The sequence below is a fragment of the Lutra lutra genome, chromosome 9, assembly GCF_902655055.1.
Source record: "Lutra lutra chromosome 9, mLutLut1.2, whole genome shotgun sequence".
Taxonomy (NCBI): domain Eukaryota; kingdom Metazoa; phylum Chordata; class Mammalia; order Carnivora; family Mustelidae; genus Lutra; species Lutra lutra.
Genome location: NC_062286.1, coordinates 22,996,646 through 23,017,482, shown reverse-complemented (window position 1 = coordinate 23,017,482; position 20,837 = coordinate 22,996,646). Strand labels below are relative to the sequence as shown.

Below are 20,837 nucleotides of genomic sequence, written 5' to 3'. Positions count from 1 at the left end.
ACCTTCAAATATAGAGAACTGATCTCTTATTAAAACAAAATAACCATGTTCTGCCAGCCTCTTAGATTAAAATACAAATGTTCTACAACTACCAAACCAAATAGATAGGCTTTGCCAAAGCTTCCTATTTGGGTTATCTTATCAAAAAAGGCAGGAGGAAATTAAAGAATTGGATCTAGGCCAAGCTAAAAAAAGTTGGCACATTATTTTTAAATACAGGTACCATGCTATTGAGAAATAATTTTTATGAATACCTATTCAGCCCCAACCCCCCAGCCAATAAAGACATTTAAAATCGCATAAAGAAATAGAACACTCTTTCTCTAAAGATAGAACAGTTAAAGCTCTAGATCATTTAGGGTGACACACATGAAGGGCTACAGAGACAAGTACAGTAACCACAGGAAGGAAGGTTTAGGGAGTTGAGAAAAAATGAAATTTATATGCACTTTAAGAGGTTATAATGACCACTTCTAAAGACCAACTATCACTAAACTAGCCAGGATTGCTCAGACAGCCAAGAGAAGAGGCATCACTGATAGTCAGCGACATGCGAAACCCAATGGAAATCATCACAGCAAGTCCTGGCTTCTTGTATTCAATTATGTGGTCCAGCTGACCACTGACAATGGCCAAACAGCACCCTCTGTAGTTAGTGCCAATCTGTCTTCTCCCTTAGCCTTAGAAGCGACCAAGTAAACGTCTCACAGACTACAATCTGGAATTTCAGAACCTATGCCGCTGGGGATGAGAAAGAGGATAACAGCAGCAATCTCAGTGAGTTCCTTAAGTTCCAAGTTTGGCTCTATCCAATATATGTGCTAGGGTCTCACAAGTCATCTTAAATTTCAAACTCAAAAACTGTAAAAGTGATTGCATTACCTCATTCTCCCCCAATTTCCTCTTGCTCTCTACTTCCTCAATTTGTGGAGGAGCAGGCTTGATAGCTGCATGATGACCAGGTACCCCTGGCACCAGAACTTTTGCTTCAGAATTCACCACTGGTGTTCTCACCTGTTGAACACGAACAGCGGGGGTGTGACAAAAAAATGTCTTGGTCCTGGCAAAATTGAGCCCCAACGAGAAAACAGCAGCTAAAAGGTTTTTCTACTGGAAAAATCTAATATAACTTAGTATGTTATGAATTAAAGATAAATTTTAACTGAATGTTGGCAAGTAAGTTTTTAAATTATAATCTGAAAGTTCATAATTTTAAAGTTTTCAATACCAAGTAAGAGTAAAAACCAGGAACATTTACAGATTACAGATTACTTAAAAATGTTAGAGTGAAGTTGTATGTTTTATGACCACCTCCAGGAATCCAGCTGGGCCAGAAATGCTCAGACAGCCAAGAGAAAGGTGTCATCTCTGGAATTCAGCCAGAAGCGAAACCATATATGGATGTCATCATGGCATGTCTTGGCTTTCCTTTTCTCATTAAACTGCCGAACATATGATATCTACATGTAGATACCATGTTACATTCAAAATAAAGTATCAAGATAATAATCTTATACAGTATTCAATTTCAGACCACTAATTCTAGGCTTTATTCCACCCTTAAATATAAGATTCCTCTCAAAGCTATGCTCCTTTAAATAGTGACATCAGTAAAATAATTTATCGATAAAGGTGATATTTATTTAATGATCATACATGGGGGGAGGGGCTAACTCCAAGGCCTTAAACTTCTACTCATTGTCTATTCATTCATGTATTCAATATATCAAGAGCACAGAAACAAAGTGATTTTATAATCTCGTTACCTGAAAATGATTCCCACCAATTTGTCAAGATTATAAAGAGGATATTAAACAGTCTAAACATAATGTTATATTATAATTCAATTTACCCAAATCTCTCTTTTCTCAACTTCTAATATGAAATGCACTCACCTTTGTTACAGCTGTTTCTACTTTGGGGGCCCAGCAGTTTGAAATATCTCTTACTAAACACATATGAGATTCTTTGGAATTTAAAGCCTGGGAATATAATTTCAAAGGGGGGGGGGGTAACAAGGGAGGAAAAAAAAAAGGAATGTCAAACAAAGCAACTGGGAGTAACATGAAAAGCAAATTCCTACTCATGCATTTTTATAAAAATACAAAAAAGTGCAGAAAGGTTTCCCCAAAACTGAGCCACTCAGTCTGACCACCATTCAGACTGCTGATGGCAGCAGAGAAAAGTGGAAAAACTCTGAAGATATTAAGCATAATGTGTACTTTCTTCAGTTATGAGCTGCTCAAATTTTTCACATGTATAGCTTTAAAAAGATCAACAGTCTTTTAAAATGTGACACATTTTAGGGGTGCCTGGTGGCTCAGTTGGTTGAGTGACTGCCTTTGGCTTAAGTCATTAACCCCGGGGTCCTGGGATCGAGCCCCACACTGGGCTCCCTGCTCAGTGGGGAGCCTGCTTCTCCCTCTCACTCTGCTGCTCTGCCTCCTGTGCTCTCTCTCACTCTGTCAAATAAATAAATAAATAAATAAAGTCTTTAAAAAAAAAAAAGGTAACAGATTTTAAAGAAAACATTCCCATCTGTCACCCTTGTAAAGAACAGTCTAGGCTACAGGATGCCTGTAGTGCCTGGGTGCTCAGTGGGTTAAAGCCTCTGCCTTCAGCTCGGGTCATGATCTCAGGGTCCTAGGATCGAGCCCCGCATAGGGCTCTCTGCTCAGCAGGGAGCCTACTTTACCCCCTCTCTCTGCCTGCTTCTCTGCCTGCTTTTGATCTCTGTCAAATAAATAAGTAAAATCTTTAAAAAAAAAAAAAAAAAGGCAGTCTAGGCTAAAAAAGAATGGCCCTACCCTAAAACTTCCTACTGCTATACTTTTCACAAGCAGGTCAAACACAGCACTGCTAAAGAAGAAAAATGCTCTAGGGTGGACCTCTACATCCTGATGTGGTACTGAACGGGGGACAATCAGACACAGCAAAGTACATGATACCCATACCCCTGAGGCTTTAAGGTTATATGTAATTCTCTGTAACCATATAACAAATCCATATCCGGAAGGACACAAAACAAGCAGAAAACAATGGCTTTATGGGCAGAGGAGGCTTAGGGAATCCACATATGGCAAAAGGACTTAGGTGTACAGCTTAACAAGCCTGTCTCTTTTTTTTAATTAAACCATAACCATGTGTTAAATTTCCTAAATGCAAACAGTTAAACTCAACAAGAGCTTAAATTTAAGTTTTAATTAAATGCGAGTTTAAATTAAACTCAACAGGAGTTTGCTTGGGCATGTACTATTCCACTCATCATCTCCCAGAGGGCCTTACTGAGTAAAAGCAGTACAAACACAAGCTGAAGAAATCATCTATTGGACATGCTCAAACTCACTGGAAGTCTTCAAAGAAAATTTCTGTAATCAAAAAGTTAAGTGACTAAAATGACCCATTACATTTCCACAGAGAAAATTCAATGAGTACTGTTACTAAGGGCTCTTTCATTAAGATTTAGCTTTTGGGTAACTGGGCAAAATCCACTCATACCTATGCTGATCAGAGTATTTGCCACTAGGGACGTGGAGCTACTGAGCACTTGAAATGAGGCTATTCCAAACTGAAATGTGCTTGTTAGTGAAAATATACACCCAGTATCAAAGACATAATACCAAATAAAGGAGAGAAATAAAATATCTCAAATAATTTTTCATACTGACTCAGGATTAAAATATTTTGGATAGGCTGGGCTAAGTAAAATTAAATACATAGCTCTCACAAACTAAAATAAACCACTCAATGGAAGGTCCTTCAGTTAAGGGAAAATACAGGACTTCTTTTTAAGGATTCCAATAAGCAGACCAATGAATCGTTTTGAAATCATTTTTTTCCCATGGCCTTGCCGATGCTGCATTGCTCTGCGCCAGAGTAGCATTTACGTACCACTCGCTCAATGACGGGCTGAAACCAATTGCCATATACGAGCAACAGTGACATTTTGTCTGAGCAAAAACCAGCTGCTAGAATAGGGATGGGTTTTGGTGTTGATTTCTTGCCTTTCCCAGGTGTTGCTATCTGAATTGTGCAGTTTGAAGTCAAAGGCTTTTTGCAGTATCTACAAGTGAAAAAAAATTAATTAGAAAATTTGAAGTAACACCTCACAAGAATGCTTTGAAGTTGGCATCAAGTCAGGAAATGTAACCTTCCTGTGGCCTCCACACTATAACCGTGACCAGGGTCACCACAGCAGCAGTGTTGCTGTCAAGACCTCACTATCATATCTGCCTGGAGACCACATAACCTTCTATCCCACTGTCAAGCCCCAAAAGGGGCCCAAGCTCCAAGTGCTCTCTTGCTGCCTTGAGCTTGAACCCTAGATGACTCTCTACATGTGTTCCAATCAGCCCCATCCCCAATTGTTTCCAACCCCCAGAAGCCTCTCTATGATCTCTGCAATACAGTTCGGGGAGCATCCCCAATTGTTTCCAACCCCCAGAAGCCTCTCTATGATCTCTGCAATACAGTTCGGGGAGCAAAATTATCAGCAAAGTGTAATCAACAGAATCTCATCCTCAATTTCTTCTCTAAGGGTTTTCTTCACCTTCTCGCTCTACGCTATCTCATCAGGGCAAATCTCCCAAGTTGCAGCTGTTTTCCCTCCATACTCTTTGTGTCAGAAACCTTGGACATGATTTAAGTGTGTTCCTTGTTCTTCACGAATATTTTAAGACAAGCAGTCTCCCTCTTTCACCTCTATAACCTTGGAAAGTGTTGTCACCAGATACCAGCTATCCCCCTCTCCTGCTGTCACCCAGTGATTTCTGGGTCACTCCCCCCCTTATTTCTTAGAGATTCTAGTGGCTCCACTGTCATTCCGTCCAACATTTTAAGTGGTCTCCATATCCACCACACAGGTTGATTATCTTTCTGACATACCTTCCTCCCAGTTCCGAACCCTTCCCACCTCCAACAACCATGGCCACTCACACCATACACATCTTATCACCATTACGTACACCGCACTACCCCTATCTTTCCAACTCACTCCCCTTAATTAAGCGGACCCCACAATCATCTCTATCCAGGACTTCTGGCCTCTGCTTTGGCCTTTGATCCCTCTGTAGTCTATTCTCAACACATCAGACAGGAAGACTTAAACCCTAATGTCTTAACACTTAGGTTAAACCTCATCAATCTTCTGCATAAAAGCAACGGCTTACTACTATTGCCCAAGGAGAGGGGTCCAAGTCCTCACTGCAGCCCACTACTTCTGGGCCCAAGTATATATTCCACATACACGTAACTATGTAATTAAATGCCTCAAGTGTTACACACAAACTGTTCACAGTAACCTCTACTGAGCATAATTCAATGGAGGGAGAATTAGGCTTTATAATCAACTGCCTATACAACCAAATGTTTTAAAATAATGTTTTATGTTTTCGTAACTATTTTATATTTAAATAAATTGCTACACTAGGATTGTAAAAGGAAGGATACCAACTTCACAAAAAGTTGAAACCATTTTAAAATTTACATGACTGAGTCTTAGATCATGTTTATAGAGTAAAGCAAAGATTGGAAAACTTTCTATAGAGAGCAGATATTTTAATTTTGGGGGGCCACATATGGTCAGACTGATTTCACCCACAGATCAAAATTTACTGAGCCCTGGTCTATGACTACTACACATCCCAGCAGCAACATTCCCTTCTATTCACCAAAATACTAGCATTACCGTGCTTCACTGATCCACATATGTATTACCAAAGTTAGAAACTAAGGTCTTACCAAGATCACAAGCTAAGTTTTCCAAATGAACCACTTTCTTTTTAAAATGTATTATTAGAATGGCCAACATTTACGAAAGCATGTATTGTAAAACTACTTTACTAACCACAAACATGAAGAAATGGTCCATGACTCCAAAAATTCGAGTTCTTACTGGGAATGTATGTACTCATACGGATAAAGAATAATGCTTTCAAAATAATCTAACTGAAAAGGAATATAATGCAAAAAATATTGAGGTGGGAATAAAAAGGAGTAACAAATTAGAAAAAGAAAATAAACTTGACTTGAGAAATTTCTTACCCATTTAGTATGTGTTCAAAAAGATGAACTTGACCATCTCTGCAAACAACAGCTAACTTGACAGGCTAAAAGAAAAATTTAACTGATTACTCTAATGGGTTAATATACTTCAACCTACTCGAACGGATAACTGTTTTAGTAACTTACCAAACTTCAACTATTCTTCCCCCCTCCTTTAAATAACCATAGAGAAAGTTAGAACACCAAGGTTGCACAACTCCTGCATTTAAAAATCAGACTGTCATCAAAATGACAACTGGAGTTGTTGTTGTAAAGCTTAGAAATAAAAGTTTAGGGGAAGAAGAGAATAGCCTGCAAGTCAGAGGAGCAAAGTCACTACTACCAAGTGCGGAGACTGACAAAAGGGACTTGGCAGGTCCTGCACAGCAGAGCAGTCAGGATCGCTGAAAATGCCTCTGCACGCTGACCCCTCCCCTCACAAGTGCACCCTGACGATTGAACGCTCACTCTGGACAGTCTAAGATTTTTGTTATATTTTCTTCTCCCTCCCTCATGTCCCCTTCTTTCCCAAATCATTAAATCATCAAAACACTAATTTTATAATAATACAATTTGTGAAATCCAAAAAACAAATTCTCAAAAATCAAGCCATTTACCTCTTCCTTATTTTCTGACAAAGTCAGATCAATATAGACAGGTTCGTCTGTAACTGTAAAAGACATCACTGCATTCTTTTCTTTGTTTTCTGACCGGACCTGCCTAGATAACAAAACCAATGATTAGATAAAAAGAAATTAAAAAAAAAAAAAAAAAAAAAAAAAAAAAGATGAGCGCCTATGGGGAGTCACAGCATTAGATTCACCACAGCTTTTGCATCTTGAAAGCCAAGTAAGGGGACTACAGATCAAACTTAGTGACCCATCTGTGTCACTGCCATTTAACACGGCTGTAGGGAAAAGAAAAAGCACTAATGCATTTATGCAGATTTAAACAATGAGTAATGTTCTCTATTCTTTTTCATTAATCTATTTGCCTATCTTTTTTTTTTTTAAGATTTTATTTATTTATTTGTCAGAGAGAGAGGGAGAGAGAGCGAGCACAGGCAGACAGAATGGCAGGCAGAGGCAGAGGGAGAAGCAGGTTCCCTGCCGAGCAAGGAGCCCGATGTGGGACTCGATCCGAGGATGCTGGGATCTTGACCTGAGCCGAAGGCAGCTGCTTAACAACTGAGCCGCCCAGGCGTCCCTCTATTTGCCTACCTTGATGCCAATACCATACTATATTGTTTATTGTAGCTTGTTAAGTCAGGAAATCAGGCAATGTGAGCCCTCCAGCTTTTTTCTGCTTTTTCAATGTTGTTTTGGTTCCTCTAGGTTCTCTGCATTTCCATCTGAATTTTAAAATTAGACTGTCAATGCCTACAAGAGTCTTCGAAGATTTTGACTGTTCACACTGAATCTATAGATTAATCTGAGGAGAATTTATATCATAGCACACGAAGAAAAGAGTCCAGAAATAGACCCACAAATACATTTACCCAAATGATCCTCATTATTTGTTGATTCCTTGTTTGAGAATTTGTCTACTTGCTGAAATTTATTTGTACACCCCCAAAGCAGTATTTGTGGAACTTCCAAGGTCTTTAACAAGTATGTTCAGAGCAGTGAAATTAAGAGTTGCCAACAATGTTAAACAAGGCTATATGCTCTTATTTCAGCTCTCATACTATATAGTAGTATTATAAGTATTACTTAGAATACTTAAAAGATTCTTTCTAGTGCCAGTTTTTTTGCTTTTATTTTTTTGTTGATTTCACTGTTTAAAATATCCCCCAAGTATAGTGCTGAAGTGCTATCTAGCGTACTTAAGAGAAAAAGCTGATATTCCTTATGGAAAACAGCTAGGTAAACTCTGTTCTGACATGAATTAATGAACTATAGATATATATATATATATATATATATATATACATATAAAATTATTGTGTTGTGTATATGTATATTATAGTATGTGTACATAGTTATAACACAGCAAGTTTTGTATGTTTGTGTGTGTGTATAAAATGAAGTATTTTTAAACAGAAACACATAAAACAAAGTTACGTATTGATTAGATGACAAAGATGTGACCGACGCTTGCAGAAACCTAACCCTGTATTTCCCAGATGAATAAATAGTTCAGTATCACCAACTCAGTGCTCATGAGGATTTTATACAACATAACTACTGCAAATAATGAGGACTGTATGTGAATACCCATGTATATATGCAAAACCAGTTCACTGTAAATAGTCTTTTCAAAAAATGGCACTGGACCACTGGATAGTTTCAATACCAAAACACACATTTCCTTTCATTCCTTGGGAATGCAAATTTGTGCAGCCATACTGGAAAACAGCATGCAGGTTCCTCAAAAAGTGATCCCAGCAATCGCACTACAAGGTATTTACCCAAAGAATACAAAAATATGAATTCAAAGGGATACATGCACCCTGATGTTGTTATAATAACAAGTATCTACAGTAGCCAAATTATGCAAACAGCCCAAAGGTCCATCGATTGATCAATGGACAAAGATGTGATACACACACACACACTACATTCAATACGGAGTATTACTCAGCCATAAAAAAGAATGAAATCTTGCCATTTGCAATGACATGGGTGGAGCCTGCTTAAGATTCTCTCTCTGCCCTGCACCCACCCCCTGCCACACACTGCTCTCTCTCAGGAAAAAAAAAAAAAAAAAAAGGAGTACACTTGTGATGAGCACCAGGTGCCATATGGAAGTGTTGAGTCAGAATATTGTACACCAGATTAGTATTACACTGCATGTTAACTACATACACACTGGAATTTAGATAAAACTTCAAAAAAAAAAAAAAAGAGCCATGCATCCTTACACCATCTACAGAAAATAAAACAGACCACAAAATCAAATTTAGGGCTTAAAACTAAAACTTTCAAGAGAAAACCTTTGTGACCTTGGATTAAGCAAAGATCTCTAAACATGATCTGGACTTCATCAAAATTAAAAAACTTCTTCTCTTCAAAAAGATACGCTATATACTAGGAGAAAATATTTGCAAAGTGCATACCTGATTAATGGGTTTATATTCAGAATATACACACAATTCTCAAAACTCAGTAAGAAAATAAACCCAATAACAGACCAAAATATTTGAATAGACACTTCATCAAAAAACATATCCAGACAGCAAATAGGCACATAAAGATTCTCAACATCAGTGGTCATTAGGGAAATACAAATTAAAACCACACTAGGGTACACACCTATTAAAATGGCTAAAATTAAATGAGTACATCAAGTATTGGTGAGAGTATGAATTCACACTCTTAAACACAGCTAGTTAGAATATAAAATGGTATTATCACTTTGAAAAACCTTGACAATTTCTTTTTTCATAGGCCCTATGCTCAAAGTGGGGCTTGAAGTCACAACCCTAAAATCAAGAGTCATGTGCTCTGACAGAGACAGCCGGGCACCCAAATTTGGCAATTTCTTAAAAAGTTAAATATACACCTATCATATGATCCCCCCCCACTGCACTCCTATGTATTTATTTACCCAAGAAAAGCGAATCCTATGTCTATACAAAGATTTCTACACAAATGTCCATTTATTTGTAATGTCCCAAACATGTCAGTAAGCCTGGTGACCAGAGTGGGGATGAGGATTGTAAAGGGATATGAAGAAACTCTTAGGAGCAATGCACCTGGTCACTGTCAATTGTGATAACAATTTATGAATATATACATATGTTAAACTTCATCAGATTGTATACTTTGAATATGTGCTATTTATTCATAACCCCTAGAAACAGGAGAATGGTGGACCCCAGGTCCTGCAGAACAAGAGAAATGGAGAGAGGCTGTTGGTACAGCCTTTCATGTACAAACCTTTCATGGTACAAACTTTCAATTATAAAATGAGTAAGGTCTGGAGATCTAATGTACAACATGGCGATTATAGTTAACAATACTGTATTATATACTTCAAAGTTACTAAGAAAATAGATATTAAAACATTCTTGCCAGGGTCTGGGGACTGAGCCCCACAATGGGCTCCCTTGCTCAGCAGGGAGTTTGCTTCTCCCTCTCCCTCTGTCCACCCCTGACTTGTGTGCATGTACATACGCACTCTAATAAATGAAAAATAAAATTTAAAAGAATAAAAGACTGAAACACCTGAGTAATATCAGGAGGCAATGGTGGTGTATTTTAACTTTCTGGCTTTACTAATACATAGAACTAAAAGGAATTATCCCAATAGGCACATCTCAAAATCCAAACCCAGGACAGAAAACCAACACAATGTGATTATCAGAGGCGTAATTAGGAACTACGGCTCAGATGATAATTCGAAGGTGAACAGAGGTCCACACTGGGCCTCATGAACCTGTCCCCACCCAACTATGTCAGGATTATGTATCTGATGAGGCCCACTTCTATTTGAATATAATTTGGTGCAAATTCATAATAACTTTATATGGTCAAGAACATCCTCAAATGATTACTAAGATGAGAAACTGCATGTTGTTTAAATCTCCATTATTAAAAAAAAAAAAAAAACCTTTACCATCAGATCTCATAAAATCTAAGAAAACTCTTATTTTTCTTAAAATTAAAAACTTTCTGATAGCTGTTTAATACTAAGTTAATTTTTACTTTTAAAAGTAGTGTCAGGGGCGCCTGGGTGGCTCAGTGGATTAAAGCCTCTGCCTTCGGCTCAGGTCATGATCCCAGGGTCCTGGGATCGAGCCCCGCATCGGGCTCTCTGCTTAGCAGGGAGCCTGCTTCCTCCTCTCTCCTCTTTCTCTGCCTGCCTCTCTGCCTACCTGTGATCTCTCTCTGTCAAATAAATAAATAAAATCTTTTAAAAAAAAAAAAGTAGTGTCAGGTTTCACTCATAGGTGGAATATAAGGAACAGAGCAGAGGACAACAGGGGAAGGGAGGGAAAACTAAATGGGAAGAAATCAGAGAGGGAGACAAACCATGAGAGACACTTAATTCCAGGAAACAAAAGGTTGTGGAAAGGGAGGTGTGAGGGGTATGGGGCAACTGGGTGAGGGGCACTAAGGAGGGCATGTGATGTAATGAGTATTGGGTATTATTACACAACTAATAAATCTTATCAAAAACAAAGTACTATAAGTTGGCTAACTGAATTCAAATAAGTAAGTAAATAAATAAGTAGTGCCAAGGGTGCCTGGCTGACTCAGTCAATAGAGCACATGACTCTTGATTTTGGGGTTGTAAATTCAAGCCCCACATTGGTTGTCAACTGCTTAAAATCTCAAAAAAAAAAAAATTTTTTTTTAAAAAAGGGAGTTCCAAGGAAAATCAGGAACAGCAACCATTGCAAAAAGCAAAAAAAAAAGGGGGAGGGGGCGCGAACTGGGGATTTTCATACAAAGCCAAGGAATTAAATGTCCTCAGTAAAACATCAGTAAGTAGACATTACTGCTAACCCAGAAGTCCTATCTTCTTCAACAAAATCAGAGATTATCCCAAATTTTTTAAAGAAGGTTATTTATAATTTGCCCAGTCACAAAAATATTCAGACTGTTCTACCTCTAAACAAGCAAAGAGGAGGTTCTATCATATAATGATCCTAAATTTTTCTCATAAAGATCGGTTTTTTAGGCAGGCTCAATTCTTCATTACCAGTCAAGGTAAATCTAACACTAAATACAATAAAGTAAGACTCACATTCATCACTTGTATTAACCATACAAGTTGACACATTCTTTCAAGGCAATGCTACCTCCCAGATCCAAAAGACTACATACCAGACATTGAGTAACCGGTCATGTACTGCTCCAGACAAGAAATAAAGACCAGTGATTCCATCAAAGGGCTGGCTCTCATTAGGAGGTCTGACAGTAGTGAAGATGAGTGTCGAAACTGGTGTTGCATGGCCTGTGAAGTGCTGGAGAAAGTTAAATCTCATTTAGGAGAGGGCACATTGCAGCAAAAAAATTAAAGAGTCCATGTGGACCATAAGCAATATGTATGATCCATATCCGAAATCAGAACTCCAGATAAAGGTAACAGCTAAATTTAATTCTGAACAACTGAGGCTATTTGTGCTACATTCTCTCACTTTTAAAAATTCCATCTGAAAATACTGAAAAATCACAATGTCTTTCTCTTATGGTCCTACCCACAATCTTTCTTCCTTCCATTTTTGCATTAAAGATCCACTTAATTCCATCCATATTTAAAGGGGCGCCTGGGTGCTCAGACACAGCCAAGGAATTGTAGGTCCTCATTTTACTCTCAGTGAGTCGAAACCACAATTTTAGGGCATCATCACAGCACCAAAAGTACACCCCTGAGCACACTCAAAACATAACACTACATCTCCGCAGTCAAATACTATAAATGTACTACATGCTGAAGGTAAGCTAGAAACCAAAACTATTATCATTACACAGCAGAATAAAAGATTTTTAATTCAAATTCTACTTATTTGTTCTACTCAAATGCACGTGAAATGAACACATCTAACTTATTTAGTACCAACAAACCAGGTTTGGAAACTAACTTTTATCTACTGATTCTATTACTTGATATGCCTGAAAACAAATCTGTATTCTTAAAACATTATGCTACAGTTCAGACTTACTGCCCTGCTCCATACTTACTCTAGATGACTGTTAGGTTTACAACTAATTTGATTCACTCACTCTGTAGATTTCTTTGGTCTCCAAAACCCACAGTTTGATTGTTCGACCAGCTGAAAGCAACATCTTTCCATCTGGGCTGATACACAGGGAGCTGACACTGCTATTGTCGCCTTTCCATTTGCTGTTTCGTGAAGAGAAACAAAAACGTCTCAATGAATAGGGAGAAAACTTTACTGAGAGCAAAAGTATAGCAAAAAGCAAATCAGGCATTAAAAATATCACTTAAGGTTCTATGCCACATTGCATTCCTTAAAAGCCTGTGTCAAGTGACTAACTGTGGGCACTAAGGTAAAGCCTGCCCAATAAAACAGAGATTCTCAAGAGGTTCCAGAAAATGGAAGAGTAAGAGTTTTAAGAATGTAAAATGGGCAGTTGTGTGTCCTGTGAGGTATACATATATCTATCTTCTACATATGAGGTAGATTTTAATACCCCGGGAACTATCCGGCTGTGTACCAGGACCACCACAAGTCCATTGCATCCCTTGGAAAGGACTTCCAAAGCAGTTACAAACCACAAATCATAATGGCAAAAATAACCTGATTTAAATAAATAAAACTTCTGTACCACAAAGTAAGTCATAAATTTAAAAGCAAAAGGCTAAGGGCACCTGCGTGGCTCAGTTGGTTTAGTGTCTGCCTTTGGCTCAGTTCATGATCTCAGGGTCCTGGTATCAAGCCCCGCATCAGGCTCCCTGATCAGCAGGAAATATGCTTCTCTCTCTCCCTCTCCCGCTCCTGCTCTACCCCCTTGAGTTCTCTATCTCAAATAAATAAAATCTTTAAGTCAGTAAATAAAAACAAAAAACTTTCTAGCAAAAGGCTAGAAAATATCAAAAATATATACTTTGCGAAAAGGATTAATATTCAGAACACATAAGCTCTATATTCAAGAACTAGCTCAAGTTAAAAAAAAAACTCAAAATAAAAAAACACAAAAGATATAAACAGGTAATTCATACAAGAAATTCAAATTGTCAATAAACATGAAAACACTCAACCTCACTAGTAATCAAGGAGATGCAGCAATAGCGTAGACCTTTTCCCTTACCCTTTCCAGCTCCTAACACTTTGACAATTTCTCATCAATTCCCAGAGCTTCTACATTTTATAGTCCCTATTCCACACCTATTCACTTAACATATATATTAAAAAGAAAAAAAGACAGGATCACCACCTGACAAGCTTCCCTGAATCCACCTCCCCAGTCAGCACTAAAAGGCCGGGACAGAACTAACACCACTGCCACAGCTCCCTCCTATCCCCCATTAAGAACTGTGCAATTTACAGTGTAACCTCCTACACTGGCATCACCTGGAGACTTACTAGGCTTCCAATTCCCAAACCCCAACTGGACCTACTGAATCAGCTCTATCTGCACAAGTAATTCACATGCACACCAGAGCATGAGAAGCTCTAGATTAAAAGATTCCTCTCTAGGAAATATGACTGGTGCCAAAGTAAAAACCCACACATACTGACATTTGAAGGCGTCCCCATCACTCTACAAATGAAGCTCAGCAACTGAGCCACCCACCCACACGAGCCTTCCAATCAGCTTTTTTTTTTCCCCAATCAGCTTTTTAATGTTTCATTTTCAAATAGTGACAGGCAGCCATCCTCAGTCATTCGAAGAATGCCTTAAACAAAAGACAGAGGCTAAAATCAAATAAAAATCAAAACACAAAAACAAAAACAAAAAACAAGAGGGAGATGATATAAGGAATAAAAGAAAAATACTTTAAATCCTATAATTATCTTCAGAAAGTTAGAAAATATTATATCCATGAAAGAAACATGGTGCAATAAAAAGAAAACGGAGAACAAAAACAAAGCTCCCAGAAGTTAAAAATATGGTTAGAGAAATTTAAAAATTCCCTAGATTTGGAAGATGAAACTGAGGCCATCTTCCCAGTAACAAAAGAAAAGGACAATAGGGAAAATAGGAGGGCATAAACTTAAGGGATTAGCCCAGGATAAAACATCTAAGTAACAACAGGTTGCACTTAGAGAAAGATCAAAGACAACAGAGGGGTGAAATGGTCAAACACATACTAAAATAAAAAGAACACAAACTCCCAGGCTAAATGGTCCCTTGAGCGCCAATGTAACTCACTGACTAAACATAAGGACAACTAGTACTGACAGCTAAAAACCAATGAACCAAAAACAAATAAAAAAATAAAAATAAACCAATAAACCAATGCTTCAAAATCCTGAGGGAGAATTATTTCCAACCTATAATTATCTTCAAACTATAAATCAACCATGAGGATACAATAACGGTGCTGGTAGACAAGCAAAATCTCACGAAATTTACCATCTGCATACTTTTCTTAGGAAACTACCCATTGGTGTGTCTTACAAAAAAGAGGAGAGTAACCTAACAAAGAGAAAAATGGGATCCAAGTAATAGAGGCTCCATCTGACAAGAGAATTTTCAGGATGATAATGAAAGAATGTCCCAGGATAATCGCTGTTCAGCAGATCCTGGAGGAAAGCGGAGAAGTCCTCCAAGAAACAGATGAAACTGGAGGGAAGCTGTCAAAAAACAAATGTAACTGATTAATGGATGTGCCCCAAAATAACATGTTACTGTGAGAGTGGAGCTAATGATAAGTATATAGGAAACTAAGCAATGAACAAAAGGTAATTATACACCCCCAAGAAAATAAGAGTTTTATGCCCAGAAATAATATAAACCTGGTAGAGTACAAGGCTCATCTATAATAATATTTAATGTAAACAATGACTAGCCTGTCATCAAAAACTGTAATGTACCAATACTTGGAGAACAGAGAGGGGAGAGGCTAGAGGCCGAGAGCTAAATCCTCATCTTCCACAGCAGGAAGTCAACACATAGTACCTAAGATGGAACACAGACTCCATTAACAGCAGCACAAGAGTAACAAGAATGAAGCTGGGAACACAATACCATATGGGACCGTACTGTGGATGAGAGCTCAGGCTCGGATCCAACCTATTTCTCAACTACAGAGCACACCACACAGCAGGACAATTAAATCCAACACTGTGTACAAAGTGAACAGAGCCTTGAACACTGGTAGCCCCTATGTGAAGGACCTGACATTATGAACTCTCATCCAGACAGCATTTTAAAAATACAGTTCCAAGGGCCCCACCCCAGACCGAGTGGGGGAGAATCTGCACAGGTGTCTCTGACAGTCATCAGTGGGAAACTACTGCCACAGGTAAACGGAGAATCACACACTTACTCTAGGCAGATGACCTGCTCATCCACACTTCCTGCCCCAAACCCCCTTCAAATTCTGAGCCTCTATCACCACCCCATCTGCTGGGTCTTGCCTTTCATGTATTATTTCAAATTCAACTTCTCTGAAAACTCAAAACCATTTTGTTCTGAACTGTAACTCTATTCACCTAGGAAGTTCACAAAGCTGAAAATGAAGAGCTACATTTAACCTATTTCTGTTACTTAATACCCCCTTCCATGCTACCCAAATGTTCTTAGTTGGTATCTTCATTCTCACTTTCTACTCTTATCATCCCACACTTGAACTACTACAACAACCTGGAACCTGGCCTCTGTGCCTTGTTTTGTTTTGTTTAATGACTTCTCTGCCTTTGAATCAGCTCCTTTCCATTTACTGTACACAATACTGGCAGAGCACCTTTTCCTAAAGCATTATCTTGGTGACTTTATTCCCAAGACATTACCTTCAGTGGTGCTCTCCTGCTTATGACATAGAATCTAAAACTCCAAGAAAACAGTTTTAATGCAGTAGAAAAACACTGTACCAGAATTCAAGATAGTATGAAAGAACTTCTTCCCTGCCACTTATTAGCTTTAAGACCGTGAGTATCATTATCCTTCCTAGTATCATTATCCTATCCTTCCTATCCATCCTCATCTGCCTAAGTTGAACCAATTCAACATTCACTGAACAACTACTATAAAGCTTATCACAGGATTAAGTGCTTGAACCAGAAAAGTAGTCTGAGATTTTTATCTATGACAGTTAAGGCCAGACTCTTAAAATATTTTGGCCCATATCCTCTACCAGCCATTATTCCCTAGTATGTAAATCCTCTAAATATTTTACTTCCCTTTCTCCTAGCCTTTAGTCTTGTCATCTCCCCACCACCCTTCCCCCCACTCAAAAGGATTCTCCCACCCTCTTTATCCAAATCTTACCTCTCCTAGAAGGCCCAACTGAAATCTCTTTTCTTCCACCAGGCCTCACCAATGCTATCCAACTCATTCGACCAGTACTCGCATGCCATCTTACGGTATCTCTTGTGCAATTATTTTACTCTTGTATCATTACTTAACATTCATGTATTAAAATCTTGCATGCCTGATTTGATTAACAATTCCTTGAAAAGTCTATAACCTCTTTAGTATCTACGTTCCTCTCCATGTCCAGTATCAAACTTGACCTACCGCCAAGAACAGTCGATTGGTCCAACTCTAATGTGTTTCCAACAATAACCAAGTTACCCCTCCAGTACCATGGAACCCTCAATATTACTCACCACTTTACTTTGCATGTCTGTGTATTCCATTCCACAATATATTTATCATCTGAACAACTATACAAACAGCCATTGTCTTGATGCCACTGTATGCAATTAACCTTGTTGTCATGTCCACCACTCTACAGATTTAAAAAAAAAAAAAAAAGATTAAAAGAAAAAAAAAACAGCCTGATATAACATAATTACACATCCCAGAATCATTACTAACAGTTAACAAAAAAGTCAGGCTTTAACCTAACTAAAACCACCCTAACCTACATCTATCCATTTTTAATATCAAAACTGAAATAAATCATCCATAAATTCATCAAATGTTAACTTTCTCTTCTCTGCCGAAAAAATACACTTCCACATTACAAGTCAAAGGATGCTAGTTTTGTTTGTTTTTTAATGATTTTATTTATTTATTTGACAGAGAGAGAGTGAGACAGTGAGGGAGGGAACATAGGCGGGGGACTGGGAGAGAAGCAGGCCTCCCACTGAGCAGGGAGCCCAGTGTGGAGCTCTATCCCAGAGGACTTGAACCAAAGGCAGCCTCTTATCAACTGAACCACCCAGGTGCCCCAAAGGATGCTAATTCTAAATGCCACTTGCTTTTGACAGGTATGCCAGCACTAAGATAAGACAGTGGCCAAAGTCTGTGATTTACAATATACTATTACATCTAAATCCCAAAAAAGCATGCAAGGTAGGTTATAGAATACCCATTCAAGAAATGAGAAGTTCAGCTACTTAACCATGACCACATAACTAGAAGAAGTCAACCTCAGGATAGAACCTCGGTTCCAAAGCCTGATCCCCTTCTACTTCACCAATCATAATCCCAACATCCCTTATTCTGATCTTCTTGCTTATTTTTTAATACACTCATTCCCTATTAAAGATTTATGTATAATCCCATGAAGTACCAAAATCTAAAAAGGAGTTCTAGGGGCGCCTGGGTGGCTCAGTAACTAAGTGTCCGCCTTTGGCTCGGGTCATGATCCAAGGATCCTAAGGTCGAGCCCCATATCAGGCTCTCTGCTCCACAGGAAGCCTGCTTCTCCCTCTACCATGCCCCCTGCTTCTGTTCCCTCTCTTGCCATCTGTCAAATTAAAACAAACAAACAAAAAACTTTAAAAAGGAGTTCTAGGTTTCATTAGCATTATGTCCACATCCACAGTAGTTCAGTAAAGCACCTATCACATTGCATGGATTGTAGGCACCTGTTCACCACAAAAGATTGATCAAATCAAAGGATGGGCTCCCAGCTACAGTGGGGTAAAAGCCTGCATGAGGACAACACTTGACTTGGAGAGGAGGGAGGAAATAAGAGAAATTCCCTTACTATCTATACCTCTAAATGCTTTAATTCGCTTTACAGTTGTATTTTTATAATATTTAACATGAAAATAACATACTCTGAAATGCAGATTTAAAATCAGATAAAATTTTTCATATATCAAATCAACGGGGCTTTTGTTAACGTTATTGCTGTTTTAATGGGTATATCCAATGGCGGAAATAATGCTATTGGAATACAGGTACTCTTTCCATTAGTGACACATAAAATTAGGAAAACTTTCAGAAACTATTTGAATACCATGCATAAAAAGTGTTACTCATTAATTACAGGTCAGTAATTTTGGGAATCCATGTAAACAGCAAACAAAATGTGTAACAACAAAAAACTGGAAGGCTCCTTAATGGTCAATAATAGCTAAATCACCAAGGGACTATCCAATTTAGTGGACTTTAGGCAGTCATTGAAAATGTTTGTAACTAGTTCTTGACAAATACGAAAACTGCTCATGTTGTAATTTAATGGAAAACATCAGGATACAAAATAGATGAGAATTCAATTAAACATATGCACAATGAAATACACACTCTATTAAACATCTCTTGGTGATATAAGAATAATTTTTCCCCTTTTCAACATTAATGTACTTTCAAACTATCTATGGAAAATGTTACTTAAAACAGAAAACATTGATTCATATATACAGAAACATTCCTATACAAAGACAGAAGTTCAGTGAACACCAAACAAGTAATATAACAGACAATGTCCGAAACAAATTATGCTAAGTTAAGTCACTGCCCTGGAGTGCCAAGCTCTCACTCTGCTCTGTGATGCTGGGGCTAGACTCCACAGATCACACTCCTGCTTTGCCAGCTAGATGGCCAGTAGGCACCGCCAATAAGTGGTGCTAGAGACAGACAAGGCTGGAAGAGGAACGAGGGACTTGTTCCATCCTGTCTCCGAGTGTGCATCAGCCCAGCGTTTCTTCATCCCAGCAGAGCAATCCTTTTGGTAGAAGCTGAACTCAATATGCAACTGTTCCAACACCTGAGGAACAAGACTCCCCTTCCTTCCAGGACACCAGCAGTCAGTTAAGAGCTCTGTCCTCAGAGGTCTGGCCCCCAAGCCCATGGGGCCACTCTTCCACAAGGGACCGCAAGCAAAGAGAACAACATCTGCTCCTCAAAGGTTTGCATTTCAGCAGTAATTCCACCTCCCTCATTTGTTCCCTAGAGGTGGTGAGCTCTTTCCTGCAGTCAGTTTGTGGTACTTAGAACGCTTTCTACCCTTTATTTTAAATCTAGCCAACAGTTCTTCATATTCTCACCTGTAACAAGGATTATGTTACCTATTATATTAACAAATATTACTGTTCACAATTTTAAATGTGGGGGCAGAAAAATGCCCTGTAATAAAGATCCTACAACACTATTCTATTTTGTTTTTAAATCTCTAATGATCAGTTTCCCCATTTCTTTTATATACAATACACACACACACACACACACACACACACACACACTTTATCTATACTTACTATCAATTTACTGTGTAATTCTCCTTTTACTGTACTGTATAATAAAATACTACCAACTGCTGTACCAATAGCCAACAAGTCAATCTGGTTACTCGTTCCTATAGCTTCTGATTTCCTTTTTTTCCTCTGGGGACTTTCCTGGGGGGGAAAAAAAAAGGTTCATTTTGTATTTCAAACACAAGACATCATTAATGCATAAATACAAATGCCCACTAACCCACAAATGAAATGTGACTGCTACCAAAAGACATTTAACTTAAAGATGGGGGGGCGGGGACAGATAACTCACTCTCAAATGCTTTCTTTTTCACTATTTGGGGGGGGGAGAATCACCCCAATGGAAAAGAAGAGCTTATAATTCTCTGCCCCTGTGCCCTACCTCTCTGGAAGGAACGGGACAAACAGGACATGCTCCTGGTATTCTCTTAAAAGGTCCAAGCAGCCTCACTGCTGCTTCTACCTCTCAAAAATGAGCCACTTGTGACAGGGCCAAGTGAAGTCTCCATTCCCAAGCAGAGACTACAGATCCATAGCCAAAACCAATATTTCCCCTTTTTCCTCCTCATCTCTCCTGTGTTCTAGCTTCGTTCTCAGGAAAGGGAACTCAAAACTTGTTTTTATAAACACACATTTATTTCAGTCTCAGTCAAAAAACAGTTGTAACTAGTGGAGCACAGTAGAAGTTGCCCTAGTGTGTGAGAATTACGGGTTAGTCCGAAAGTTCCATGCGGTCTTAAGTGATCCTAATCACTTACGAGGCACAAGTTCCAACCTAGTG

General features: G+C 38.5%; 1 protein-coding gene and 3 non-coding genes across 5 annotated transcripts in view; all 4 read right to left on the bottom strand.

Annotated features, from left to right (window-relative positions):
• Positions 1-20,837, bottom strand: part of WDR43 (WD repeat domain 43) — a 46,959-nt gene that overhangs the window by 17,736 nt on the left and 8,386 nt on the right. For both annotated transcript variants that reach the window (XM_047746085.1, XM_047746086.1), the window contains exons 2-10: positions 20,060-20,197; positions 17,234-17,355; positions 12,717-12,837; positions 11,817-11,956; positions 6,660-6,762; positions 6,043-6,107; positions 3,892-4,063; positions 1,896-1,982; positions 883-1,014 (exon numbers count right to left, since the gene is read on the bottom strand). In XM_047746085.1, the coding sequence (XP_047602041.1) occupies positions 883-1,014; positions 1,896-1,982; positions 3,892-4,063; positions 6,043-6,107; positions 6,660-6,762; positions 11,817-11,956; positions 12,717-12,837; positions 17,234-17,355; positions 20,060-20,197 (1,080 nt within the window). The remainder of the gene's footprint in view (positions 1-882; positions 1,015-1,895; positions 1,983-3,891; positions 4,064-6,042; positions 6,108-6,659; positions 6,763-11,816; positions 11,957-12,716; positions 12,838-17,233; positions 17,356-20,059; positions 20,198-20,837) is intronic.
• LOC125110181 (small nucleolar RNA SNORD53/SNORD92) lies at positions 506-581 on the bottom strand. The gene has a single exon (XR_007130503.1). It is a non-coding gene; the product is annotated as a small nucleolar RNA SNORD53/SNORD92 (small nucleolar RNA).
• Positions 1,337-1,416, bottom strand: LOC125110180 (small nucleolar RNA SNORD53/SNORD92). Its single transcript, XR_007130502.1, has one exon. It is a non-coding gene; the product is annotated as a small nucleolar RNA SNORD53/SNORD92 (small nucleolar RNA).
• On the bottom strand, positions 12,264-12,348 carry LOC125110182 (small nucleolar RNA SNORD53/SNORD92). The gene has a single exon (XR_007130504.1). It is a non-coding gene; the product is annotated as a small nucleolar RNA SNORD53/SNORD92 (small nucleolar RNA).